Source organism: Protopterus annectens, chromosome 3.part0 (genome assembly GCF_019279795.1).
Source record: "Protopterus annectens isolate FY-2018-M chromosome 3.part0, PAN1.0, whole genome shotgun sequence".
Taxonomy (NCBI): Eukaryota; Metazoa; Chordata; order Ceratodontiformes; family Protopteridae; genus Protopterus; species Protopterus annectens.
Genome location: NC_056731.1, coordinates 1,643,216,279 through 1,643,243,567, shown reverse-complemented (window position 1 = coordinate 1,643,243,567; position 27,289 = coordinate 1,643,216,279). Strand labels below are relative to the sequence as shown.

Sequence of the window (27,289 nt, the reverse complement as noted above, 5' to 3'; positions counted from 1 at the left end):
TCGCCTACAAGGCAATCTCGGAGCCTGCCCTACTAGAGATGCTCCATATTTGCAAGTCCAACTCCTCACACATTACCCGCTCAAAAGGCTTGAATCTAATATACATCAACAAAACCTGCTGAAGAGACATCCCATCTCTGGAATAGACTTCCTATAAACGTCAAACAGAGCACCTCGCTGACCATCTTCAAGTGCAACCTTGAGGAGTGGATGGGAAACCACAAATTTGTCCCAGGAATTCCTGTCAGTGAGGGACACCCTTGGATCGACAGGTGCCGACAGGTTTCTTTTTGGGGATAAACTCTTGGCTAGGCTTGTAACGGCCCCAGGGCCATTAGCCTAGTAACCTCCTATGATCCTATTAGAAACTTAAGTTATCTCACAGTCACACCATCAGTAAAGGAGTTTTGCATATCAAGGAAATTTGCAGGGAGTTTTGATCTTCATTACTAAGGCAATGCAGTTCAGAAATCTGACCAGCTTCTTTCTTTTGTACTGAATACACTGGAAAGTCCATTTTCTCAGTAAACAATTATGAATATGTTTTCAGGTACAACTTAGCAGATAAGTTAGTTATGTGCAAGTCAGAGTCCACTATCAGATTTACACCCTCTTTATAAGAATAATTTGGCACGAACATTTGCAGGGGCTGCAACACGGACTTCTCTTTGTATTTTTATAAAGCAATACAAATTAATGCATACTCAAATGTGAAGGTTGGTTTTGCCGATATACAGTGGTTTAGTGTATACTCATATATGCAACCATTTTTATGTGCAGTATTTATGTTTGGATTTTCTCCAAAGATGTTGACAGAGAAAAAAGAAATGTTATACTATAGCTTTGTGGGAACTCACTGTAAAAGTGGAGTGTTACTTCCTTCCTGTTTTTCAGTTTGCTCCATGAAGAGTCTACAAGTACCAAGTCTAGAGTAGAAAGTTTGAAACATTAGATGTCTTTCATGGTTCACTGTTGCAGTCATGACTGTAGGGTTCTTCCTGCCAGCAGCAGCCCCCGATCGGCTAGAGTCCCAAAGTCTGGATCAGGTGTCAGCTGAGGTCGCTTTTATCCTGACGTCAATGCGCCAAAAGGTATAAAGACCTCAGCTGATGCCATTTCCCCAGTCTTTCTTGCTGCGCAGTGCCCTTTGCTGTTCACCGATGCTGGTCGGCCTGTTCCTGTTTGTTTTTGGATTTAATCCCAGGATTTTCATTTTACAAGATAAGTACCCTGTTGGGGAGGTCTTTTTCTTGCTCCAGTCAGATGTCAGAAAAAGTTAATAATTGTATTTCTTTTGGGAAGCAAATACCTCATAGGGATTTTCACTCCTACTGTATTCCCTGCTTGGGTCTTGACCACGAAGTTGCCAATTGTGCATTTTGTGCTAAATTTAATCAGCGTACTATTAGGCGTACATATAACTTTGCCTTTTACTATTTTGGAAAAAGGTTTAATTATAACATGTCTTCGGATTCTTTTCTGGCTTCTGGGGTGTGTAAGAGGTGCAAGGATGCAGACAGGCATCCGAGGTCCACAGCAAAGGATGTTACTCAGTTATGGCCAGTTGCTGGTTCGTCAGTCGTCAGTGAGGCGTCTTTGCAGCCTGTGTCGTCCACCTCTTTTGAACCAATTGCCTGTACCAACTCCGGTGAGGAGCTGATGGGGTCTTCAGAATTGCCAGGGACTGGACCTTCGGATACTGCTCCCTCAGTTGGGTCCGGAGCTGGTTGGCAGGTACCAGCTTCTGAGGGAGTTCTCAGGCCTTCGCAGCTTCCTGTAAATGTGGATTCAGTTTTACATTCAAAGACAAAAAGTCTAAGGCTCCAGCTAAAGTGAAATGGCAAGCACAGGCTCCTTTTGATCAGGGTCCTAGGCTTCAGAGGCAGATGCTTAGGATGGCTGAAGATCTCTTCTTAACTATGATCAGGGGTTCACATCCCCCTCCTGGCAAGAAGCCTAGATTACAGTCCAATTATGATTCTTCAGACCAAATTTCTGTTTCTTCTGTTTCTTCCCTTGAGCAGGATTATTCTTTTCCTCCTTATGAGGATTCTGATGCTGAAGATTCCTTTCCTTCAGCCTCTCCTCCTGAGGATTATTCTTTTGGTGAAACTTTGCATGATATGAAGGTGCATTTTCACTGGGAAGGGCAGGAATTCTCTGAATCCAAGAAAAGGCTTAGGGATTTTCTTCTTCTCCCACAGCATAGGCCTCTGGCTATTCCCCCTGTATTGAACATATGTTTTTTCGGAAGCTTCTCTCTCTCCTGATTCTTTTCCCCCTGCAACTGTCAAACCAGATAGGTATTATAGGGTTCCAGATTCTCACAAGTTTCTTTTTAAGAATCTTTCACCTGATCCGGAAACAATTTCTCAGGGTCCTAAGGGTGTTAAAGCAGCCTCTGCTAAAAATCCTATTCCCTCTGACCGAGAGTCCAAGGCTTTGCAGAGATGGGGTAAAAAAGTTTATACTTCTCCTACATTGTCTATTAGGGCTTTGAACTGTCAATTTCATATGCTGAAGTATCAGCAATACCTTTTATCTGTACTTAAACAAAAGAGGTCAGCTGTTTCTATTGGTGCGGATAATCAGGAGTTACAGGATTTCTTGCATGCTATTGAACAGGTGGGTAAACATACCCTGCATTGTGGTTTTGATTCTTTGGAAGCTTCTTGTAGGGCTGCAACAGCTGGCGCAGTTATTAGAAGACATGCTTGGTTAAAGGAACAAAGCTTGCTGGATCAGGTTAAAGCCAAACTTTTGGATGCCCCTTTGCAGCACGATGGTTCTGTTTGGGTCCAAAGCTGAAGAGGTATTAAAGAAAATGGAGGACAAAGCCAAATCTATGCAGACAGTTAAGGATTTTCTACAGGTGCAACCTCCTAGATTTAGCAGACACAGGCCAGCTAAACCTTGGTCCTTTCCGGGCTCTGACAGGTCTCAGAGAGGCAGATTCAAGTGTTCCAGAGGTAGGGGACAGGCACAGACCCATTTTAGGAATAGGCAGTGGAGTGCCCCCTCTCCCAAGGGAGGTGATCTCAACCCTACCGAAAACAGTCTTTATGACTCTCCCTTTCTGGTTCCAGGGGCTCCTCTCCTGGAGGCACCTTTGGGAGGAAGGATTTCTCTTTATCAAAATTGGAGCCACATAACCCGGGACAAATGGGTTCTGGACATAGTCTCAAGAGGTTACAGATTTCATTTCCACATCTTGCCAAAACCGAACGGTTGGCCAGATCTGCCAAATCATCAGTGGGCAGAGGTGCAACGGCAGGTTCAGTCCCTCCTGGCTATGAGGGCCATAGAACCGGTACCAAATTTAGAAATAGGGCAAGGTTTTTATTCCAGACTTTTCCTGGTTCCCGGGAAGGAAAATTCGTGGAGACCTATCCTGGACCTTTCTGTACTAAACACCTTCTTAGATATACCAAAATTCAAGATGCTCACTCTGCAGCAGCTGCTGCCCATGTTGGGCAAGAACGCTTGGATGGTGACTTTGGACTTAAAAGAAGCTTACCTGCATATTCCTATAAGGCAAGAGTGCAGAAGGTATCTGCGTTTCAAAGCGGGCTCGAAGCATTACCAGTTCTCTGTGCTGCCCTTTGGCTTATCTACTGCGCCCAGGGTCTTTTACAAAGTGCCTGGCACCAGTAATGGCGTTTTGCAGACAGAAGGGGATTCAAATATACCCTTATCTGGACGACTCTCTTATTCAAGCGGGCAACAAAGACACTCTACTTCGGCATCTAGCTTTTGTGCAGCATCTTCTTCAGTACCTCGGTTTCACAGCGAATCTAAAGAAATAAAATCTGGTACCCACAGATTACCTTCCTGGGTGCTCTTCTGAGTACTACAACCCAGATGGCTTCCTTGACACCAGACAAAAAAGTGCAACTGGCTTTTTCTTTCCGACACCTGGCTTCAATGAAACAGTTGACTGCAAGAAAAATTTTGCAGGCTTTGGGTTACATAGCTTCCGGCATTCTGCTAATACCATATGCAAGACTGCATACAAGGAAACTGCAGTGGTACCTCAAGAGTGTATGGTCTCAGCATTACCACAGTTTGGAAACAGTGATCACGATTTTGCCTCGTCTCCAGCATGAGTTTCTTTGGTGGGCCGAAGCCTGGGAAGCAGTTTTGTCCTCCACCGACCAACCAAGTTCTGACAACAGATGCTTCAGATTATGCCTGGGGAGCCCACATGCACGAGAGATGTCTTCAGGGTGTTTGGACAAAGGAGCAAACACACCTGCACATAACTTTGAAGGAGATGCTAGCTGTACAGAATGCCCTAATAGCCTTCAGGGACCTTCTTCTACCAGGACAATTGTTGATACAGACAGACAACACTACAGTGATGAGGTACATAAACAAGCAGGGGGGCTCTCACTCTTACCCCCTGTGCAGATTAGCCATGACTCTATGGTACACTGCTCTGACCTGCAGTGTCGAATTCCTGCCAGGAAAAGACAACACTCTGTCAGACACATTGAGCAGACCCATTTCAGATCCACACGAATGGATGTTGGATATTCAGGATGATTATAAAGGCTTGGGGATGTCCGGACATAGATCTCTTTGCATCCCCTCAGAATCATCAACTTCCAACATTCTGCACAAGGACCTACCACAAACTAGCATGGAAAGTGGATGCCCTCTCATTCAGTTGGAAACACCTCTCAGTATATGCTTTTCCTCTTCTACCTCGGGTATTTCTGAAGATAAAACAGGGCAGACCGCAAATGATTTTACTGGCTCCCAATTGGCCTCAGCAATTCTGGTATTCCACTCTGATGAACCTGGTTCAGGAGCCTCCCTAGATTCTACCTCAAATCCCTCATCTACTGTCTCAACGGGACGGCCGGATACTGCACAGTCATGTCAAAACTCTGCATCTAGCTGCCTGGCGGATCCAGGGTCTGTAAACACCTCTGCCCTTTCCAAACAGGTATTAGATGTAATCCTTGAAGCTAGATGGCCCAACACTAGAAAATCTTATGCGGGTAAATGGAAAAGATTTTGCTCCTGGAATCAAGTCCAAGGTTGTGATTTTGCTGTTCCGAACATTCCTCGGATTTTACAGTATCTGACAGAGTTGTTACATACGGGCCTATCTTTTTCGTCTGTTAAGCTTCATGCTTCTGCTATTTCTGCACATTACGATACGGATCCTCTGATTTTTTCTCATCCATTACTTAAACAATTTCTTAGAGGGGCTAAGAATATTCGGCCCCCTATGAGGGCTCCTGTTCCCACATCTCAACTATGTTTCGGAGAAATTAACCTTGTCTCCTTTTGAACCTGCAGTTTCCACGGATTTGAAATTTTTTGTCTTGGAAAACTGCTTTTCTTTTAGCCATTACCTCTGCTAGAAGAATTTCGGAATTGCAGACACTCATGGCTGTGGAACCCTTCCTTATTTTTCATCAGGACAGGGGATCTCTACGGACTAATCCCACCTTTATGCCCAAGGTGGTTTCGGCAGTGGCCTTGAATCAGTCTATTTATTTGCCTACCTTTTATCCTAATCCTCAAAGTGAGGAAGAAAGTCTTTTGCACTCTTTAGACATGCACAGGCAGCTTTGTTTATACCCGGACAGGACCAAGATATTCCGGAAATCTGATCAGTTATTTGTCGCTTATGCTCCTACTGTTCAAGGGAAAGCAATCACTAAGCAAACTATTTCCAAGGGGATTGCCCATTGCATCAAGTTCTGTTACTCTTATCATGGCAATCCAGTTCCTGTTAATGTTAGGACTCATTCTACCTGGGCTACTGCTACTTCAGCAGCTTTTCTTTGTGGGGTTCCTACCAAGGATATTTTGGAGGCTGCTACTTGGAGTTCTGTACATACTTTTTCTAAGCATTACAACTTTTTCTAAGCATTACAACTTCCCTCTCTATTCTAAATCCAGGGCTGGTTTTGCTTCTGCGGTTTTGTGACCGCTCCTTCCGTTTCTCCTCCAGCCACCCTTTCTTAGCTTTGGGACTCAAACCTACAGTCATGACTGCAACAGTGAACCACGAAGGACATAGTACAGTTGTGTACTCTTACCATTAATGTAGATGTTCGAGTGTGTTCACTGTTGCAGTCTGGGTTACCCTCCCTCCTACCCCCCCCTTTTGTTTTTTCCTTTGAGTATTATCCGTTATGAGGTATTTTGGCTGCTGAGGTTTTGGGCATGGTTTTTTTTTAGCCTTTTCTTTCTGGGCACCTGACATTTGGGGCAAGAAAAACTGGGGAAATGGCGTCAGCTGAGGTCTTTATACCTTCTGGCGCATTGACGTCAGGATAAAAGCGACCTCAGCTACCGCCCGATCCACACTTTAGGACTCTGGCCGATCGGGGGCTGCTGCTGGCAGGAAGAACCCTACAGTCATGACTGCAACAGTGAACACACTCAAACATCTACATTTATGGTAAGAGTACACAACTGTCCTTTCTACTTTTTGACTTACTATTTAATTTTATGTAAACCAGAATTTTACCACTTTGTCCTATTAGCTCCTTCACGATCAATTATAGCAAGAAACACAGTTCATTAAATATATAGTTTATCACTTTAACGCCCATTTCTTCTTTATAAAAAGAATACTGCTCCACATCTACTAACAGAACTCCTGCTACTAGTGCAAGTACTGTACAGTGAAAGCAACTCAACCAGCGAGGTCTGGAAGAATATTTTTGCGATAAGCCAAGGACAGCTTTCAAGAACAATGACATGAAAAATGCGCATTCTGTTAGTCAACTTAGTACAAGAAAAGTAAATGAGAAAATTACTGTAAATAGCACAGGAGGAATATAGTAAGAATAAACAATGGAGTTCCACAAAGGTAAGTATCATGACGCAACTGTTTAATCTGTACACAAGACAAGAGGAGTTTTTTTTTTTTTTTAAAGAAGGTCTGGCATAAAAAGGTCTGGCATGAAAAAAAAAGCATTTGCTGAACACAGAAAAATGGATTAATGATTACTTTTAGGTTTGATATGATACACTTAGGGCACAATGTGGGTTCTGTCAGCCAGTTTGCAACCCAACTAGTGATATAGGGGTTGATGCCTAGCTTAGTGAGTTTTTCTATGATTCCCAAGTGGGGAATGGTATCAAAGGCCCTTAGCCAGATCAAGCAGGCTGTATGAACCACCTTGCCTTCATCCACAGCTCTGGTGACTTGACTCAAAGAAGTCAACCAAGTTGAGCAGGCATGATCTACGCTGCACATAACCAATCTGTATAGGATCCAGAGTTTGGAGATTCCCTATATCCTTATTTATTAGATCCATCATGATGCATTCCATAGCTTTGCATATCAGACTTGTCAGGCTAATGGGACACTATAGTTCCCAGGGTCTGTATTTAGATACAATATTAATTCTGGTAAATCCAATGAAGTCTGTTTGTAGAACCTAAGCAAACATACACCTGTGTAAATTACTCCATTATTCCTAAAAAAATAATCATCTTATAGGTTCATAGGTTCATACTAGGCTATCTGCCCAAGGGCATTTATAAGCCTAGCCCATAGTTATGTGGCTTTCGCCACCCCTTTAGTTTGAATAAAAACTATGCCTATCATTTTGCTGTGCCTCTGTCAAGCAGTGACACTGAAGTAATCCCTGGGGTATATCTGCAATCTCCCATCCATTGGTCAAGATTCCTCTTGAACAAGGCCAGAGAGGTGTTCTGCCTCACATGTACCAGGATTTTGTTCCACAGCATAGGGAGTCTCTGGGTGATGAATCTGTCCCTCCAGCACGTTCTATTTATAACCGTGTCAAGGTTTAAGTCTCCGCCTTGTGGTTCTGAGGGATCTAGATTTTGAGGTGAAGCATATTCATCAAATCTGGGTTTGACATGGCCTTATATGTCAGGCACAGGTCACCTCTGAGCAAGCGGTATGAGACTGAATAGAGCTGGAGTTCTTTCAGTCGGGCAGCATAAGACATATTTTGAGCCCCTTTATCTTTTTGGTGGGAAACTTTGGGGCCTTTCAAGCTGCAGCAGGTGTCTGGTCAGATACATTCCGAAGGGGGCATTGTACTCAATCATAGGTCTAATGAGTGATGAGTACAGGGGGACGATGACCTCCCTTGATCTAGATGTGAATCCCTTCATGATCAGGTGGGCGATATAGAAGGTTTTCCTAACTACTTTAGCAACATGAGTGTCAAACGAAAGGCTACTGTCAACCTGGGTCCCCAGATCCCTGATGACTTTTTCTGTGCTCAGTGGATTGCCACCTATATGGTAGCTAGGGGTAACCTTGTTTTTCCCCGAAGGGTATGACTATGCATTTTTTGGCGTTTAACTTCAATCTTGAATTCATAACTTTTGCTGAAGGCTATCTGAAAGAGTATTCCTACTGTTTGTCCAGTAGGAAATCAACAAACAATACCTACAACCTATTCTAGCACTAGTGGCATCACTATTATTGTCTTTTGGAGTTCAGTCTTTGGTCCTCTTTTTTCCCCATGTTTCATCTAATCTGACTTAGATTGTTCAAATCTCAAAGCTGTTATTTAGCTGCAGCCTTGCTCTGCTGGAACCTGGCCCAAATTCTTACAAAAGATGTTACTCCAACACCTTTTGGAAATGTACTAATGACATTCTCCTTCATAGCTAACACTCCATTCCATACCTTTTCCTAATGTATCACATAAAAAGTTACTGAATTATTCAATAACTATTCTGAGAGTGTAGTACTTGGCTCCTAACACTATCACCCTGGACAATGAAGGGGTATGTGTTACATTAGTCAATGAATTCTGTCTGATGGAAACAAGTGTGTGCTCTCTTAGACAACTCTTGTCTAAAAGGAAGTGTGGGATCTGAAAGTCTAAACCTTATCCCACTGAAATCTAATAATATGGTAATAAACTCACTAAACATTCCACTTAAGGATCTAGACAACAGTAGCTTTACGGAAGGCTTGATATCATGGGCCAATACTGTACTTAACAGCAAAAAATACTGGAAATTCCAATGTAGCAGCAACTAATGCAATTCCCATGAGTCAACTAAAATATTCAGTCTCAACACCTTTTTTGGGGAGATTTTGTCAAATTAATATAGTCTACCTGTAGGAGTCATTTGACGAAAGACTTAATAATGAGCAGGTGGTGGTGGCTTTGTTTCTTGAATTATCCAAGATATTGGACACATCACTCATGAGTGTCCTACTGCCAGGTTATCTGCTCTAGGGCTATGAAATAAAAACAAAGTGATATGCAAGAACTCAGAAAGACATACATTATGAACCAATAATGACACCTTAGTATCCCTGTGAATTATTTCACATAACAGTGCCCCACAAAGTCATACCCTTAGAATACTCCTTTCCAGTATTTATACACAGTCCACTCATGTATCGTGGAGACCTAGTAATAATTCAGCATGCACGCAATGCATCACTGTAAGTAGGAATGAGTTACCTACCACTACCAAGGGAAAACTGCATGCTACTTTTTTAAGCTTTATAAATGGTTAAGTAAATCCCCAATTATCATCAAACCATCTGTTTCATAATATGTGTTACTCCTTTGCATAGATAAGCCTGGAGTCAATACATAAATGAAATATACAGGGTAATTTTTTAAAATATTTTATCAAATGAACAATCACACTGTAAAGAAACACAACGAAACACTGGGCAGCATATAATGTATAAAGCACTGCTTTTTATTCAGCTTGAACTGTAAGCTTGTTACAGCACTGCTGTTCTCCACCTGGTCTTCCAGATGGAAATAGTGAGCTTCAGAGCATTAACTATAAAATGACAACAACAGTACTGCTAGGACCCATTATTGATATTTGATTAACAGCATAAATCTGAAAACCTTAAAATCTAAATTAGACTTTTCTACCAAACTTTGATTTTAATTTACAACATCTATACCATGTTACCAGTTATTTCTAGAATGCTACAATCCACCTAGAAGCCTCAGATTCTCAACGGATTACTTAGGAAAAACAAACAAAGTTATATAACCCATATGGGAATGGTTTACTTCACAATCATGTTTGAAAATCTGGAACATAATACCTATAAATATTAGACACACTGCTAAAAAGGCAAAAATCAGCTTTACTCGTACTTTATTTCAGAAAAAAAAATGTATTTAATACTGGATAAAGAAAACATTAAAATAGTACCCAAAACCATTGTTAAAGAGATTGTATGAACTGTCAGATAAATAAAGCACCTTTAAGTCGCAATGTTTCAAATTAAATTATCAGTTTCTAGTTTTGCAATACTCTTCTAATTCAGGAGCATTCTGGTTTACCTCTCTGCAAATCCTTGTTGGTTTCTCTCACATAGTCATCTGGGTTCCTGCTCAGTACTTTTACCTTCATCTTAGCAAAATTGAAATTATTTAACTTTCTTAACAAACAACACACACAACATAACCCACGATTTCTACCGGGCCATGTGGCGTCAACCACACTTCCTGCAGGGGTCGGAGTGCAAAGGTTACGTCACATTCTGGTAGTGTGGCATGTTGTGTTGTTTAGATGAGTTGATGCAATCTGAAGCCTGCATTAATTTGCTGCTATGACTTGAACATGACCGCTGCTCCAGAAAAAGACTGTACAGAGACTCGGAGCGCCGTACTGCCCGTCCGAGGATGGATGTCCTTTGGTGGTTTTCTCAACCATGTACGGTATGAAAACCTTGTGGCTGGTTTGAGTGGAGGAGTCTTGTCCACCTTGGTATTGCACCCTCTAGATCTGGTAAAAATTCGTTTCGCAGGTAAGCCGGTAAGCGCGGAATGCCACATTTGCTTGTCGATATCTATTAGCTGTCTATTGATATCGTTCGTCTACTTTTTTTTGAATAATTCACTTATTGAGCAACAGTTTCTTAAATTATGCTGCAGTTTGATTTATGCTGTCAATGTGCCCATATCTTATAAGTGGGGTTAAGATAGCATCTTGCACGATTTGGGGGTTGAGTCTCAGTCTGCACGACGTCCTTAAATCGTAAGACAGACATCAGTTATGTGTGAAATTCGGTTTGCATGGCTTTAACTGAAGTAATTTCTGTTAGCCGAAAGTTTTCTGAAACACGTTTTGAAACCTGTTTTTTCAGGCACGCGGTAGTGTAATACCTACAGAATACAACGTATGAAACAAGTCGGAGGGTTGTGGCCACCCACACTTACTTGATTTTGCTCCCTGAGTAAAGCCCATTGAGACTTATTTTGCAGAGGGAAAACAGAGAAATCGTAGGCCAGTTTTAGTTTATTGAGCAGGTAGGTTGGCTCAGGCTGGACCCCAGGTACATATTTTTATCAACATTTTACGTGCAGAGATCAGACGACATAAAATCAAACGTAAAATAGTGTTAGGTCACAGCAAGCTTGTCCCATTGCAGTGCATGCGAGGTGACATTATTTTCAAGTACTCAGTAAGGTATAACTTTGTAGTATGTGTGGCTTTTGGCTAAGAAGTAAGACCGAAGAGCGCATCGTAAAATTACCAGAAGTAAACAACTCTAGCACCACAAAAACTGGTCCTTTGTAAAACAGATGTTGGACAGCCAGAGAAAATAATAACCTCAGAAATAGGTACAGTGCAGAAGAAATACTGTGTATGTCTTAACTACCACATTTGATTTGACCGGTGTTGCAGCATCAAAGTGCAGTGGTAACATTTAAGTTATTTAAAGTATTGGCATTATTCAACAAAGCTAACCAGAAGCTATGTTAACATAGCTTTATATTTAGTAAGGCTTTAAGTTTAATTTTGTTGGCTGTCAAAAAAGAAATGACTGGAAAATGGAAATCAGAAATCTAAACCAATTGTATTTCCAGTACTAAATGTTATAAAAGAATTGGAAGACTGATCTTTAGGAAGTGGAAGGAGCAAATTGCATAGACATACATGGAAATAATGTTCAGGAGGAGGAGTGAGGTTAATTGAGCAATGTATGTAATGTTAGACTGATGATACTTACAAAAGAAAACGTACTTGTGCAGTGCTTGTAAATGGGGGGAATGTTATTATGGTTTATTTTCTTTTCTACTGATCTATGCTTGCCTGTGTCTTAAGTGATACTTTTAATAAATGTGGTAAAAAACGTATCTTTGTAGTGACTGTGGTGATCACATCTGTTCAGAATGCTCTTGAAAGTTCCCCTTACTAGCAAATGCAAGGTGAAGTTGTTACATGGTAAACAAGTTAGATTTAAGGAAATGGTGTCTAATTTATCTTAATAAAATGATAAATTATTCTGCAATGTGCAGCCATAATGATATAATGTAAAATGTAAATAAATAGTGCTATTATGTTTGCGCTTAAAGCAGTGATTTGCAAAAATAGCATTAATGCAAAATCACCATCAACTGTAGTAGTTATAGAACTATATTAGAAATAATATTTTTCTGAATACTCTGATTTGTATAAACATCCATATAGAAGCAAATATATAAAAGCTGTTGAACTGTAAGTGTTGGTTATAACATGACCCAAATGTAAATATTGGTGTGAACTGAGCTGCAGCTGTTGGTTTGTTGCATGACCTGAATGCAAAGGTTAAGTAAGAAAGTAAACTGTTTTGTAAATACTACCTCTCAACCCAGGTCATGGCCGAAAATGGTCTTCGGACCAGTGTACTTAGTTAAAAAAGTCAAATCAATAAATGAATATTTTAAAGTTTTGAAGTGAAATACCTTTGGTACTTGTCAGGAAGCTGATTAGAAGTATTTGTGTTGGGGGAAGCTGAATGCAGAAAGCGAGGGGAGGTCAACATTTTGAAGAGAGAAGTTACATTAGGAGAAAAGAGTATTCAGACAGAGTGCTTAAACTGTAGTGGTAGCTGATTAGGGATCTTATTATTTATGCAGAGTGTGTTCGTAGGTTCATAGGTTAGGTACTAGGCTATCGGCCCAAGGGCCTACGTAAGCCTAGCCAACAAGGTTCCCTGGCTTACACCACCCAAAAAAGTTATTTTCCTGTGCCGCTGTCAAGCAGAGACACAGAAGTGATCCCTGGGGTGTATTTCCTGTTTCCCATCCACTCATCAAGATTTTTCTTGAAGAGTGCTAATGAAGAACTTTGCTTGACATAGATGGGTAGCCTGTTCCAGAGTATGAGAAGTCTCTGGGACAGGAAACTATCCCTCCAGCATGTCCTGTTTATTGTGGTGACAAGGTTTAGGTCCCTAAAGCATGTAGTTCGGAGGGATTGGGATTTCTTTAGGTGTAGCATGTCCAACAGCTCTGGGTTTGACATAGCTTTATATGTTAGGCAGAGATCACCTCGGAGTAGGCAATATGCTATGGAGTAAAGCTGGAGTTTTTTGAGCGGTCAGTGTAGGGCATTTGTTTGAGGCCAGTAATCCTCTTTGTTAGGTACTTCTGTGGCCTTTCCAGCTGCTGCAGATGTCTTGTGAGGTACATTCCAAAAGGGACATTTGCTCTATAATGGGTCTAATGAGTGTTGAGTAGAGGGGAACAATGACCTCCTTTTTTTTCCTGGATGAGAACCCTTTTCTGAGGAGGTGTGCCATGTAGAAGTATTTCCTGACTACTGTGGCGATGTGACTATCAAAGGAGAGACTACTGTCCACCTGGGTCCCAAGGTCTCTTATCACGCATTTGGTGTTAAATAGATTGCTGCCTATGTGGTAGTTCATAGCTACAGAGTTTTTACCAAAGGGGATGACGCTGCACTTTTTGGCATTGAGCTTGAGGCCATGGCTGTGACACCAGGCATGTGTCTCAGCAAGGCTCTTCTGTAGGATGTCCACATCATTTGGGGACTTGACTATGGCTCCTAGTTTGCAGTCATCTGCGAACTTCATTAGCCAGAGGCCTTCTGTGTTAGCTTGTACTTCAGAGAAGTAGATACCAAACAGGAGAGGTCCCAGGACAGAACCCTGTGGTACTCCTCTTGTCACTGCTTTGAGGTCAGATTTGGAGTCTGCACCTTTTACAGTGTGGGTTCTGTCAGTGAGTCAGTTGGCAACTCATCTTGTGATGTAGGGATTTATACCTAGTTTAGTGAGTTTAGCTATAATTCCAGAATGGGGGATGGTGTCAAGTCTTGGCGAGGTCAAGATAGGCTGTGTGGACCACCTTACCCTCATCTACAGCTTTGGTGACTGCCTCAAAGAAGTCAATCAGGTTTGGGAGACATCTGCCTTTTACAAACCCGAACTGGGTGGGATCCAGAGTTTGGAGATTACCAATGTCTTTGTTTATGAGTTTCGTGATGATACGTTCCATGGCCTTGCAGACTAGGCTCGTCAGGCTAATAGGTCGATAGTTCACGGGATCAGTGGTGGCTCCCCCTTTGTGGAGTGGGATAACTGTTGCTGTGCGCCATTCAATGTATGCAGTTCTTCGCAAAGTTCATTTTCCTGAAAAATATTGCTGTGGGATGACAGACTAAAAATGGTCAGTTAGGGATTTGAGTTTCAAGGCTCACATATCCTGAATAGTCACACACGTACTGACACCTCTGCTGATACTTAATCAGCATTGTAATGCCAGCCCCCAGTTACGTTTTGCAATGGTTGCTTGCCTGATATTGTACTTGTTACAATCTCACCTAATTTCTGTTGGTGAGATTGTGCTTCCTTGTTATCTTTCTTTGATGCTGCTAGCTTAGAATAAATATTAAGTGAGGAATGCCCAGTTGGCTTGGATCAGCTTTTAATAGTTAATATTTTTCAGATGTTTTGCCATTTCAACTTTAGACCACATCCATCACTGATAATCAGCATCTCTTACTGGCCAGTTCTTGGGATGTCAGTGATTTACATGTAGTCTCATTGTGTATTCTCCATGCATCCCAGTATAAATTCCTTTTCTAACATATTACATTTATATACTGTTATATTTATATACTTTTCCTAGTAGTGACTTTGTAGCTCCTCCCTTGTGCCTGTTTTAACTGCTAATAGAAGGGGCTAGCTCCATCAGATATTTGCATTTCCTGTAAGAACAGGAAGTTATAGGTTGTCAGACCTGAGAGGCAGAAAGTTGTGCTTCTTTATGCATATTTATTTTATATAATTAGAGCTGAATTACAGTTGGCATTTGTATACAAGAGTTCTAGCGATGCATATATTAGTTGAGGCAGCCTGACATATTGGTGAACTGATTTTTGTGTTTGTAATTGTTAGTAGTTAAAAGATGGACAAGAATGTGAGTGTTATTATTCACTTGGAAATGAGTTATAGTGTATATATTTTGCATTTACCAGACCTTGCTACAAGATTTTCTATGCTGTAGTATTTGACTGTTTCCTTTACTTACAGGACCTTTCAATATTGAGCACCTTTTATAAGGGTAGCTGTATTTTTTGAAAACTCCACTGTGTGACATTTCTGATGATTAGGTTTACTATCATTGTTGCTGAGTTCTATGGTGTGCAGCTGCTTAAATTTACTAGATATTACAACCTCCCTGTCTCTCTGTAACATCTGCATATGTGCTAGTTTTCTGACAGAATTGTGATTCCAGTTTGAGATGAAGGTTCTTGCGTGTCTGTTTTTGTACATTTTTTTCTTTAGACAAGATTTTGTCTGAAAAAAATAGTTATCTGTTTAGTTGACTACAGTGATAAAGCTAACAACTTTTAAAGAATTAAGTAGACAGGCAAATAGATACACTTTACTTAACAGGGTAAGTAAACTCATCCTTGGGCAGTTTTCAGCTACAACCCAGGACAAAAGGCAGTGACAGATGGACAGTACATATGTCGTAAATATGTATGGGGGGTAGGTACAGAATAAGAAATTAAAAAAATATTTGCAGTTGTGAAAATTGAAAGGACACTGTGCATAGATTCTGTATTGTTAGAAGCCATTTGAACTGAGAAACTGGAACATCAGTCATTGTTTACATGATTTTTTAAAAACTTTTAAATCAAGCAGTTTATAGAAATATTGCACTTTAAGTATTAAACAGGCAACTCTTTAATTGTATTAAGCTGTACTAGAGGAGTTATTAATATATTAGTGCTAATGTCCTATAAATGCTCAGCTTGTAAGGCATTTGCAATATTTACAGCCTTTGTTTTGTTAACACTATCATAGGCAGCTGTTGTTCAGTGGAAGTAAGTTAGGGATAGTCTGTCTTGATGTCAGTAGGCATTTTTAGATTAATCTGGATCATTGACAGAGTTGCACTTGTATTTGTCTGCATGATGTGTTTTCAGATTCTTCTAGAATAACTGTAAATTATTTAATATTTGACACTTATGAGATACAGTATTCTCTGTGGCCATTTTCAGTACTTTATTACATAGATCATATTAGGTGTTTGTGGTGTGGAGCACCTGTGTCTCTTTAGAGAGAGGTACCTTGTAAATGCTCTACCACTTGTGCATTAGTTATATATACACCCATAAAAATCAATGGGACCAAAACCTGTCTAATATTTTTGGGAAGCATGGCCAGGCTTAAAACGGCCCTCCTGGGTCATTAGCCTAATAATATCCTATGATTTTTAATGTCTTTTTTTTTTCTTCCAAGAATGGTTTTCAAGAAAGAGTTTTAAGTATTGGAAGAAACAAAACCCTAACAGTTATTGGTAATCTAAATTTTAAAGATTTTGTTTTCAGCTGCTGGTAAGGTTGAGGTGTTACTAGGGATAATATAATAATGAGTAGGATATATTCTAATCTGGGAAGCCGTACATGACATGGCAGAGGGAAATGGGTAGGGCATGAAGTAAAAGTGCACATGGCCATGAATGTGACTGCAGTGAACTGCTTCAGTCTCCGTTAGCAGGCAGAAATATGACATTTAACTCCAAGGGATCAGAAGTAACTCCTGGCATCCGAGCCTGAGAGGAGCACTGCTGGCAACTGATAGCCTGCTGCACAGGGCCAAGAAATTAAAAGGGGGGTGGGTCATTGTCAAGGAATGTAAATACTTTGTGTAAGAAGTAATTGATGAATCACTGAATTATTTTGTGGGAGAAACAAAAGCCCACAATGTTTTCTCCAATACCACAAATTGGAAGCATTAATTTACTGGAGTACAAACTTACTAACAATCCATCTTTCGCATATGTTATTACTGGGAGAGCCATAGCTTTAACAGTATGAACCTTTGACAGTATAATGTCTTTGCTCTTTAAAATCTTATCCAGATTTGCTTAAATTTCCTTACAAAAAAGTGTCTTCAGATTTCTTGGCTGCAGTCATCCTTTGCAAAGCTCAGATCTTTGAACCCAGAAAAAAAATGTTATCACAGCCTTTACTTCTTTCCCATCTATATGCAAAGAGTGGATATGGCTGGACAGTATACATTTTTTATGTGAAGCAACAAGCCATCTTTTGAGATTTTTGCTTTCACGTTCAGCAAGAGGTTCTTTTTAACTGTTAAGCACTTCCAGCCATCAGAGTTGAATCTTCTGCATATATAAGGAAGTTACTATCTCCTGGCAGTTTTGATTCTGTTGTCTGATTATCTAACCTCCCATTTTGCATGATATTCAAGTTTATATGCTGAATATAAGTTGGATGGCAGTATACAGCCTTGTCATACTTATTTTCCCAATAGTGAACCATTCAATCATTCCATATGTGGTTCTAACTATTGCATTTTGTTCTGCTAACAAGAATGATGATCCAGAGGGAAGTGAAATGTAAGGAAATACTGCTGTTGGTTGGTCTTGATTCGATTTTATGAGCAGGACAATAGAAGCATTTACATTCTCCTATAAAATTTTACAAGGTTGATTAGGAGGATATATGAGGGATAGGAGGTGAAAATTAAATTGAGTGGATTCCTCTCTGATAAGTTCTGTTTGAGCAGAGGAACCAGGCAGGGGTGTCCACTTTCCCTTTTGCTATTTGTATTGTATTTAGAACCATTGGCAAAGAAAATAAGGGACCCCAAAATTCAAAGATATAATTAGTATGGTAGTCAAGAAAAGTTTTCATTATTTGCAGATGATGATATTTTCTACCTGATAAAACCAGAGAAGGACATTTCAGTATTGTGGAACATTTTGAGACAGTTTCAAGTCTTTTCGGGATACAAAATGAATGAAGATAAAACAAAGTCAGTAGCTGTAAACTATGTTCCCATACATGAATTGGTTCCAAAATAGAAAAATGTCAACAACAAAAACGGTGCAGCTCTCATGAGGTTTTTATGGTTGTTAAAACGAAAGCATGCATATCTATTAAAACAGTGTTTAATGTTAGCGGTTTGGCTTTGAAGCTTTGTTCTGTACCGTTCTTTGTTGAAGTTTTAGTTGGTTCAGAAATACCCATATATATGGGAACATTATAAAATGAAGTATTTAGGAGTATGGATTAAAATGGATTCTGTTATGGCAGCTAAGGACATGTGGGAAAAGACTAAAAAGATAATACAAAAACGGAGAGGTTGGAAGCTGTGTTTTTTGGGTATGGGTAGCAAGGTACAAGCTTGAAATATTTGTATGTATGTGTCAGGATTGAGTAGAACATATGTAATATTGCATGGTAACTATAAGAATCAGAGGAGGCTAGAAAGGATTGGGAAGATAGTTTGGGTAAGCAATTCACAAAGAAACAATGGGAGGATATATGTATGACTCCCAAATATGCAAGAGAGTCTACAAGATTTAGGATCTTTGCTTGGAAGTGTTTACATAGGTATTTGTTATGTCCCAAGTAGACTCCAAACAATTATTTCTCAGGCAGAAAGCACATGTTGGCAAATAGGTAGTTAGGAGCATATTTTGGGGGGGTGTAATGAGTTGGCAGATACTCTATCAGAAATGCCGGGTGAGCAAATTGGTATAACTAAGGAAGGTTTTTGAGCTATGGTACAATTGCCTAGACATAGTAAGGTCTTGCTGAGTGTATGGTGGCTACCAAAAAAGCAATTACTAGAAAATAGAAATCAAAGTCTAAATCAACTGTACTAGAAGTAGTGAATATAGCAGCAGAGGTAAAACAGCTGGAAATGGGTTAAACTACATAGAAAAAAATGTGAATTATGGAAACAAAATGTGTAATAACATTTTGGAAGAGGAATGAGGTTTAAAAGAAGGCAGGATTTGAATGAGCTTAATGATTAACTGACAATGACTGGATTGATTTTTAAGTGATGTATAATGTTTGCAACTAAAAATATGTCAATATGGTTTGTTTTACTTTGTATAAATGCATAATTGCATATATCATAAGTAATGTTTTAATAAAAATGTTTCTTGTTTAAAAAATGGAAGAAGGTGCAAGACTGTGGAGTCTGTAAAACAGTTGATTTTTCTGTCCAATTCCAGGCAAAGGAAGAGCTTTGAGAAGTGGGTCTGGAAAGGTAATATAGAGGTATAGGTAAGCGATTAGGCAGATGAGGGAAGACAAATCCTTCCCCCATAGAAATTTAGTGGCACAGTGTTTACTGTGTTCCAAACCCCATCTCTTTTATTCCTTTTTTCTCTCCCCTTCCCATCTTTTGGAGCTCAGCTTGTTGCATTTTAAGCAGTCTTGGTCCAGCCTTACTACTGACTGGTGGGTAGAAGGGTTATTTCTTAAGATTACAATGTGGAATTCAAGGTATTTTGCTCCTGTTCTGTATATGACTAAAGCTGTGTTGCACTAACTTAGCTGAATCCGTTTATCTCCTTTGTGGCCATGGAGAGAGATCATTGGGAGGTAAAAGTAAAACATTTTTACTTCATAATTCCAAAATAAGGTGGCCTGTGAAGGCCTATTCTGGATTTATTTCCTAAAGAAAATAGCATTCAAGATGCTGACCTTCTACTCTGTGTTGCTTCTTCTGATCCCAGAAGTGTTCTTGATCACTTTGGACTTGAAAGGTATGTGTTCCTTCATATTCCTATCTACAAAGATCACATGCAGCACCTAAAATATAGGGTGGGCCAGGACCAATTTCATGTCACTTTCCTGCCATAAGGACTTGCACATTAGGGGCTGCTAAATCAACCAATTGTCTTGCCCTCGTATTCATGTACATACATCTGTTCATCTACCCCTTATTTGGAAGATTGCATGATTTAAGCAGCAGAAAGAAAAGTTTCTCCTTAAACCTATGTTTGTTTTTTTCTCTAGTGAAGTCTGCAATTTCTGGGAGCTCGTATGGATTGCTTTACCATCTCAAGGATAGAATGTTTAAAATACAAAAGCTGTTTTTGCAAATGTAGCGTATAATTTTTCAGTGTGACATTAGGGGGGATTCTTGGAGGCGAAGGATATGCATTTTTGTCATACTGATGGTTACCCCTAGTCAGACTATATATGAGGAAGATGAAGCAGTACTTCAGGACCTTTTGACAACAGCACACCCACTCTCTCTCTCCATATCCCCTCAGTCATGAAAATAATTATGTTGGTGTGCTTTGCAAGTAGAGGTGAGCTTAGTCAGTGCAGGTTTATATTAGTCCCATAGTAGATGTATACACTCGCCATGAATGCCTTGGACTTTGCTTGGAAGTCCATCTAAATTGGAACAGGCTCCTTCTGTGTTAGCATATCAGCCTGAGAGAGGTGATGGACTTGATTTTTGACCGTAATACCATTCAGGTTGCAGTCAAGACCACAGTGATGTTGTATGTAAAGAAAAAAGGGAATACTGTCACCCTTTTGCAGCTGTGCAGGCTGGTAGTGATAGCTTATCATGTAGGAGTGTATCTTCTGGGCTGTTGCATCATGTTCAGCCCAGAATGTAGCGGTGGTCAACATAAGCAGGATTATTATCAGCCGCCGTGACTGGAAGCTGCATCGCAAAGTCTTTACTCTCATGCTTAGATGGAAATCTCATGGAGAGACTTCTCCTCTTCACCCCAAAAAAAAGAATGTCGGTTTTAGAATTTCTTTTTTTGATTCCCTTGCCAGGGAAAGTGGTGAATGTCTCTGACCTGCTTTGGAAAGGCTGCTTGTTTCATTCATTTCCACCCTAGCTTTGAAATCGGGTGCTTTTGTAAGATTGTACTGGATCTGGACAATGCTACAGCTGTTTTCACAGATAATACAACTAAGCAAGCTTCCACTCTCTGTCCTGCTGCCAAAGTAGTGCTCGCTTCTTGCCCTGGACAGGGGTGATGTAGTGCACCATAGCGTAAAGAGCCTAAGACAAGTGTCTCTCCCCAACACACACACACACACACACACACACACACACACACACACACACACACACAATTAACTGTAGTTCAAAGGAGGCTAGAGCTATTTTCCAATAGTGATCTCCCCATTGGCCCTCAAATTTGTCCTAGAATGCCTTATTTGCAGTGATTGTCACTTCATCCTTGTGGATATTTCATAGGTTCATAGGGGTTCACTAGCTATCTGCTGCCGGGGCATTTACAAGCCTAGCGCTCATCGCTTTGTGGCTTACCGCCCACCTTTAGGGTGGGGAACTATACCCATTATTTTGCTGTGCCTCTGTCTGTGAGGAGAGACAAGAGGTAATCCTCTGGGTATATCCATCCATCCCATTCCATTGGTCAAGATTTGAAGCCAGCCAGCGAGGTGCTCTGCCCATGTACCGCATGTATTTATTTTTATTCCCACAGCATAGGAGTCTGAATGGTGATGATCCTCCCTCCAGCACGTCTATTAATAGCGGGGTTTGTTTCTTTAAGTCTCCATTCTTGTGGCTCTGATGGATCTAGATTTTTTGAAGCATAACATATTCATCAAATCTTTGTTTGTGTGTGTATGTTGTATGTTAGTCACCTCTGAGCAAGCGGTAGCAAGCGTGGACTGGAGAGAGTGGAGTTCTTTCAGTCAGCAGACAGACATTTTTTTCCCCTTTATTTTTTTTTTGAGAAACAGCTTGCTCTCAAGCTGCGCAAGCATGTCGTCAGCACATCCCGCATTGGGGCATGTACTTCAATCATTGGTCTGATGAGTGAGAGTAAAGGGAGACTATGACTTAGATGACCTTAGATGAATCCCTTTCATGATAAGGTGGGCAATGTAGAGGTCTTCGTAGAACTACTTTAGCTACATGTGTCGAATGACAGACTACTCTGATCCTGACGTCCCAGGTCCCTGATGATATCTTCTCTTGTGCTCTCCAGTGGATTGCCACCTATTTGGCACCTATGAAGTTTTTGTTTTCCCAAAGGTGCATTTTTGGCATTTTTTATTGCATTTAACAGTAGGCGCCTCTGGCATCCTGTGTCTGACTTCCCTCTCTGGATATCTGTGTCTTATGTGTGTATACTACAGATGTGTTTGCACTCAGTTTGTTTGCTTGTCAACCTTTGTGCAGTCTCTGCACCCTTACTTTGTGTGTACTTGCTAAACAAGATGCACAACAACTGAGTGGGACTGATGAGAGTGGTGGGACACCACTTGTGACAGGTTTTCAGACTGACTTTGCCAGCAACTCTGACCCTGTGGGTCACCCAGCAGCAAACCATTTTCTGATGTCTTGTGATGTATGGGTTAACATTTTAACTTTTAGGTTTTGATGAGTATACGTATAGATTTTATGAAAGTTAGTAAGATCGAGAAGATCGGGGAGGATGGCCTGTATGACTGTAATGGCTTTGGTAGCTTTTTTAAAGACTGTTAAGTTTAAAGGGTTGATCTTAAAAGGCATGATCTGCCTGACAAAGCCAAAAGTCTGCATGATCAAAGTCTGCAAATTATTATGATCTTTTTTTCCCATGTCTTTCATTATGAGGTCTCTCCATGGCTTTTATGCAGATTTGGGTGGTCATGGGCATTTGCGGTGGGCTGGGTTGTGTGGTGGGTTGTGAAGAGTGTGAGAACATTGAAGTGGGCACATTGAGAGTGCAGTAATGGAGGTACTAATCAGGAATTACCACTGTTAGCGCTGGTCCCTTAGATCGGTGGACACCATTTGGGAGCTACCTGGCGGGAGCATGACTGGAGAGTTTTGGGATCACTTGGGCTTGGAGTGAGAGCTTTGTTTGGGAGAAGGCGCTGGAGACTTTTGGGGGGGAAGAAGGGTTTGAGTCTGTATATCTCTCCTTGTTGGTCTCTCCTTTGGGATGTGTACCAACACATCATGTTGAACTAGTTCTGAGCATAATGTCTGTAGGATCAGTAATCTTCACATCATTTTGAAGAAGGCCCTGAGCATATCTGGGAGTTTCCTCCTTTTTTTCTCTCTAGCTATTTTTTTATCTTTATTTTTTTTTACTCTTTATTTGCTTTGGATGATTTTTATCTTTTCTTTTTTTTGATTTTATTATAGCTTTTAAAGGGTTTGCTCTTTATTGTAGTTTTTGTTTTATTTTTATTGCTCAGTCTCTTTATTGTAGTGTCCTCCTTATTTTTTTTTTTGTTTTGGGATTGCCTGGCTGTCTTTGGTTAAGGATGCTTTGTTTTGGTTTGTGTAAGTGATTCAGCTGCTCCTTACTCTTGCAGTTATGGGTGGTGCCAGGTGATGGTCCACTAGTAGTTTAAGTAAGTGTGGTAACTTTTTTTGAAGTTCTTTACTGTGGTCTTTTTAGTTTAGAAGGGTGGGATGAGGACCTCCAGCGGGATTTCAGTTACATGCCCTAATTTATAAGGAACCGTACAGATTACCAAAACATCCCTAAAGTGTTCACTGACCTAACACTTAACTAAGCTTTCCACCTTCACAATTTATATCATAACCCTAAAAAGAAAGGAGAGAGTATTCTGCCTTTGAAAGTGTGTAAATAGCTCAGATATTACATTATCTGTACAAATTATGCTGTATAAACAGGCTGGCTGCTTGTTTTCTTTATGTCTAGAAAAGTTGGTAGACCAGTTTCTAAACACACCAAAATTGCTATTTTCTAACTGTTTGACTTTGTAATAGCCATACTTGGAAGCCCCTGGGTACTTCATTAAAGGCCACTTGTAGGGGCATTGCTGCCACCATATCTGATTTCTATAGGGATGTATCTTCACAGGGCACTTGTGCGTCTGCTACTTGGACCTCCCTTCACAGCTTTTTCTAAACATTGCTAACTACTGCAGTTTTGCAGGTTGTGATCTAAATACCACCTCCCCTCTTCTCATGGGTACGTTTTTTGATTCCTGTCATACAAGTAGCACAGTTGTGTAAGTCACTCACTATAGCAGTAAAAGTTGAAGTAGAGGGATCACTGCTGCACTGTCATTGACATTTTTGTCCTGCCTTTCTCAGTTGGCTTGTTTAACCTCTGGGGATGGAGGGGGGTTTATTTCCACACTTTTTACTGAACTATTTGTGTGCTTGACCAGGTACTTGTGTAGACTGTCATTATGGACTCCTATGTTGCTAACCAGTAGCTCAAGTTAGCACTGGAAATGTATAGTCTTGACAGTCCCCTTTTCAGAGACTTTATGATTTGTTAGGATGACTTGGGCAACAAAAAAATACATATTACCATCAGTCATCATGAACTTTACAGATCAATGACCAGGAGTGAAAGGATGTTCTTAGTTAAGGCACACTGACTAGTCTGGTTTTGTCCCAAAAAGAGCAGAAAAAGGACACTGGTTGCTTTTGCTTTTCCTTTTAGCCTTTCAGTTATATGAAGTCGGAGCAGATAAGGTGATCAGCTTACTGCATCCATCCACCGCTCTTTCCCATTTTTGTACATGGGGTCAGGGTGTCACTTCACCAGTGAACAGTCATCTAGAGCCAAGTTTAAACCACTGGGTGGTCAACCCTGCCACAGTAGTTTTTACATACCACAAACTCGTATACACACTCGCACCTAAAGGCCAACTTAGTGTGTCCAATCCACCTACTGCATGTCTTTGGAATGTGGGAGGAAACCCATGCAAACACAGGGAGGACATGTAGACTTAACACAGAAGGCACCCCAGGTGAAAATTGAACTGGGAGACCTCTTGCTTTGAGGTGACATCACTACCTGCTGTCTACTGTGCCACCCAAAGTGATCAGCTTACTGCAGACAACCTATAAAGCTTTACAAGTTGGACAGGAAGGCAGACATAAGTTTGATTAAATTCCATTGTTAATGACTTTATGCTGCAGCAGTGATCTCTCTACTGGAACATCAAATGTTACTCGGCCTATGTTTTCTTTTTTTAATCATGCTTTGGATGAGGTGCTAAACCATGATGCCATCTGCATGAGTTGATGAAGCTCAGGTGAATGTGAACTATACCATGGTCGTTATTAAAAAGAGCAGGGGAAGTTCCTTAGTACCTTGGACAAATTCCCTTGGACTGACCTGGTCAACAAAAAGTGAATAAAATAAAAACATGTATGTAGAAATGTATATCTCAGATAGGTTGTAGAGTACTGAGTTGTGTACTGTTCTTTAAAATGCCCTCCTATCAGTCTAATCCATATTATTGTATCATCAAAGTGTGCACGTTTACTTTTGTTTAGGTGTGGTTTAAGGGAAATGTTCATATAAGCATTGTATATTTTAAGTAAATCATTTGAGACTGAAATATTTGGCACAGATAAAAAGGAGAGAGCGACACCAGATGAAAATGACGACCACTAACAAATACAATTGAAAAGCAGTAGTACGAAGGGATGAGAGAGTAGCCAGTAGAAAAGGAGGAGATCTGATTTGATTAAAAGTTCCTTCACCCTATCCAAACATTTTATATGAATTTATTTGATTTTTCATGTTGTGCTTTGTAAAATAAATAAAAAAAAAAACAAAATTTGATGATCTGTTAAGATTTTATGTGATCAAATGTATGCTCTGCAGTACTGAAATCTGTTACAATAGTTTCTGTGGGAATCGTCATTTTTACAGATGACAAATGTGCTGGTGTTACTGCCTGCTAAATGAATGTACTTCTCTTAATTAAACCAGGAAATAGTGACCTTATAAGTAGAATGAGGAATGAAGGACTGGGAATTAAGATGGCAATTGTCAGAGAATGCAGATAGAAAAAAAAACATATTGCATTTGGATGTTTTCTGATTAATCTTTCAGTCCATTATTAAAATGTTAAGGAAATACAGCAATATACACATGTAAATATATGTAAAACGGAAAAAAATACATCAGTATACTGGCAGACATATGCTTCTTGTCATAGTTTTATACTAGGTGGTATTCAAAATAAGTCAACCACAAATTTGAAGATGGCATGGTAGGATTTAAAATTGTTAGCTTTTCTATACTTGAATTGTGGGTTCAGGATCGTTTTTCATACAATCAGATTATGCATTACAGTGAACAGAATGGCTAACCAGGTGATCCCACTGGACACAAAGTCCCCTTTTTTAGGGGTGACCTAGAAGCGTCTGGTTAAGTGACTTGCTTTGTCACTCAGCAGGGAAATGGAGGCTACTGCAGCAGCTAGTTTGTGGCACATGATCTAAAACTTCAGTGCTATGTAATATATTACAGTATTGTTAAAAATACATTTGTAAAATTTAATTCAGTCCAGCATGTTTTAACTTTGAGTAATGTGAAAGAATAAAAAACATAAACATATGCACTAGTTTGCTAATGTAGTGGTAATATAATTCATTTTAATAAGCTAATTCCATATATTTATCAAAGAATGATTTCATAAATGTTGGTTTGATCCATAAAAGTGACTGAAAACCAGAATCAAAAATCAGTTTTTAAGAAGAAGAAAAATCTTTTGAGTGAGGGGGATTCACTCTCAAACTATGTGCAACTCCACAGTTACAGGAAATGGAGAAAAGGGCAATCTTCCACTAAAAGTGCATCACCAGCTAGCACAGTACAGCACATTGTGGTTAATTAGCTATGACATTTAACTGTTAGTGAAAAGAACAACTACTGAGAAAACCCTAAAGTGTAACCGTGCTGTATCTATGCATTTTATCCAAATCTATCCATAAATCATCTTGCATACTGAAAAAAAAAACGCATTTAGCCACAAGATTTGAGAAGTTTTACAGAAATAAATAACTTTGCATATTACTCGTATTACCTGGACATGATGAAATCCTTCAGGAAAGCTGAGCAGCAGTTTCCTACGAAAGTGAAATAAAGGATAACCTGTATCCTAGCAGATATTTCAAAATTATTGTAGCTTGCTATTTTTTTTCTACTGTTTGCATCATAACTAGTCACTTCCAGGCAAGGTTAAGGTCTTTTCTTCGGTTGCTTTCTGGAAAGGAGTGGGCTCTGAGTATTCTAGCGGCAGCGACTTTGTCATCTGTACATACTTTTGGAAAGTACTATGAACTGAATTCCTTATCCAAGTCAATAACAGGCTTTGCTAAGACCATTCTCTGGGGTCTCCTTCATTCTTAATTTATTTCCTCTTCCCTTTATGTTTCTAAGCTATGGTTGTTGTTGTTGTTGTGTCTTTCGGCTTTTCCCGGTTAGGGGTCGCCGCAGTAGAACTCTGGTCCGCTAATGATTGGCAGTAGATTTTTACATGCCGAGTTGCCGGCCCT

At 40.1% G+C, this 27,289-nt stretch overlaps 2 protein-coding genes across 3 annotated transcripts in view; one reads left to right on the top strand and one right to left on the bottom strand.

Moving 5' to 3' along the window:
- DCAF13 (DDB1 and CUL4 associated factor 13) overlaps positions 1-10,460 on the bottom strand; it is a 781,821-nt gene extending 771,361 nt beyond the window's left edge. Inside the window, exon 1 of one of the 2 annotated variants that reach the window (XM_044065680.1) lies at positions 10,290-10,460. In XM_044065680.1, the coding sequence (XP_043921615.1) occupies positions 10,290-10,359 (70 nt within the window). In that variant the 5' untranslated portion in view covers positions 10,360-10,460. The other variant, XM_044065681.1, reaches the window with a different exon arrangement.
- Positions 10,461-10,480: 20 nt separating this feature from the next.
- SLC25A32 (solute carrier family 25 member 32) overlaps positions 10,481-27,289 on the top strand; it is a 334,318-nt gene continuing 317,509 nt past the window's right edge. The window contains exon 1 of the mRNA XM_044065682.1: positions 10,481-10,756. Within this exon, the coding sequence (XP_043921617.1) occupies positions 10,570-10,756 (187 nt within the window). The 5' untranslated portion in view covers positions 10,481-10,569. The remainder of the gene's footprint in view (positions 10,757-27,289) is intronic.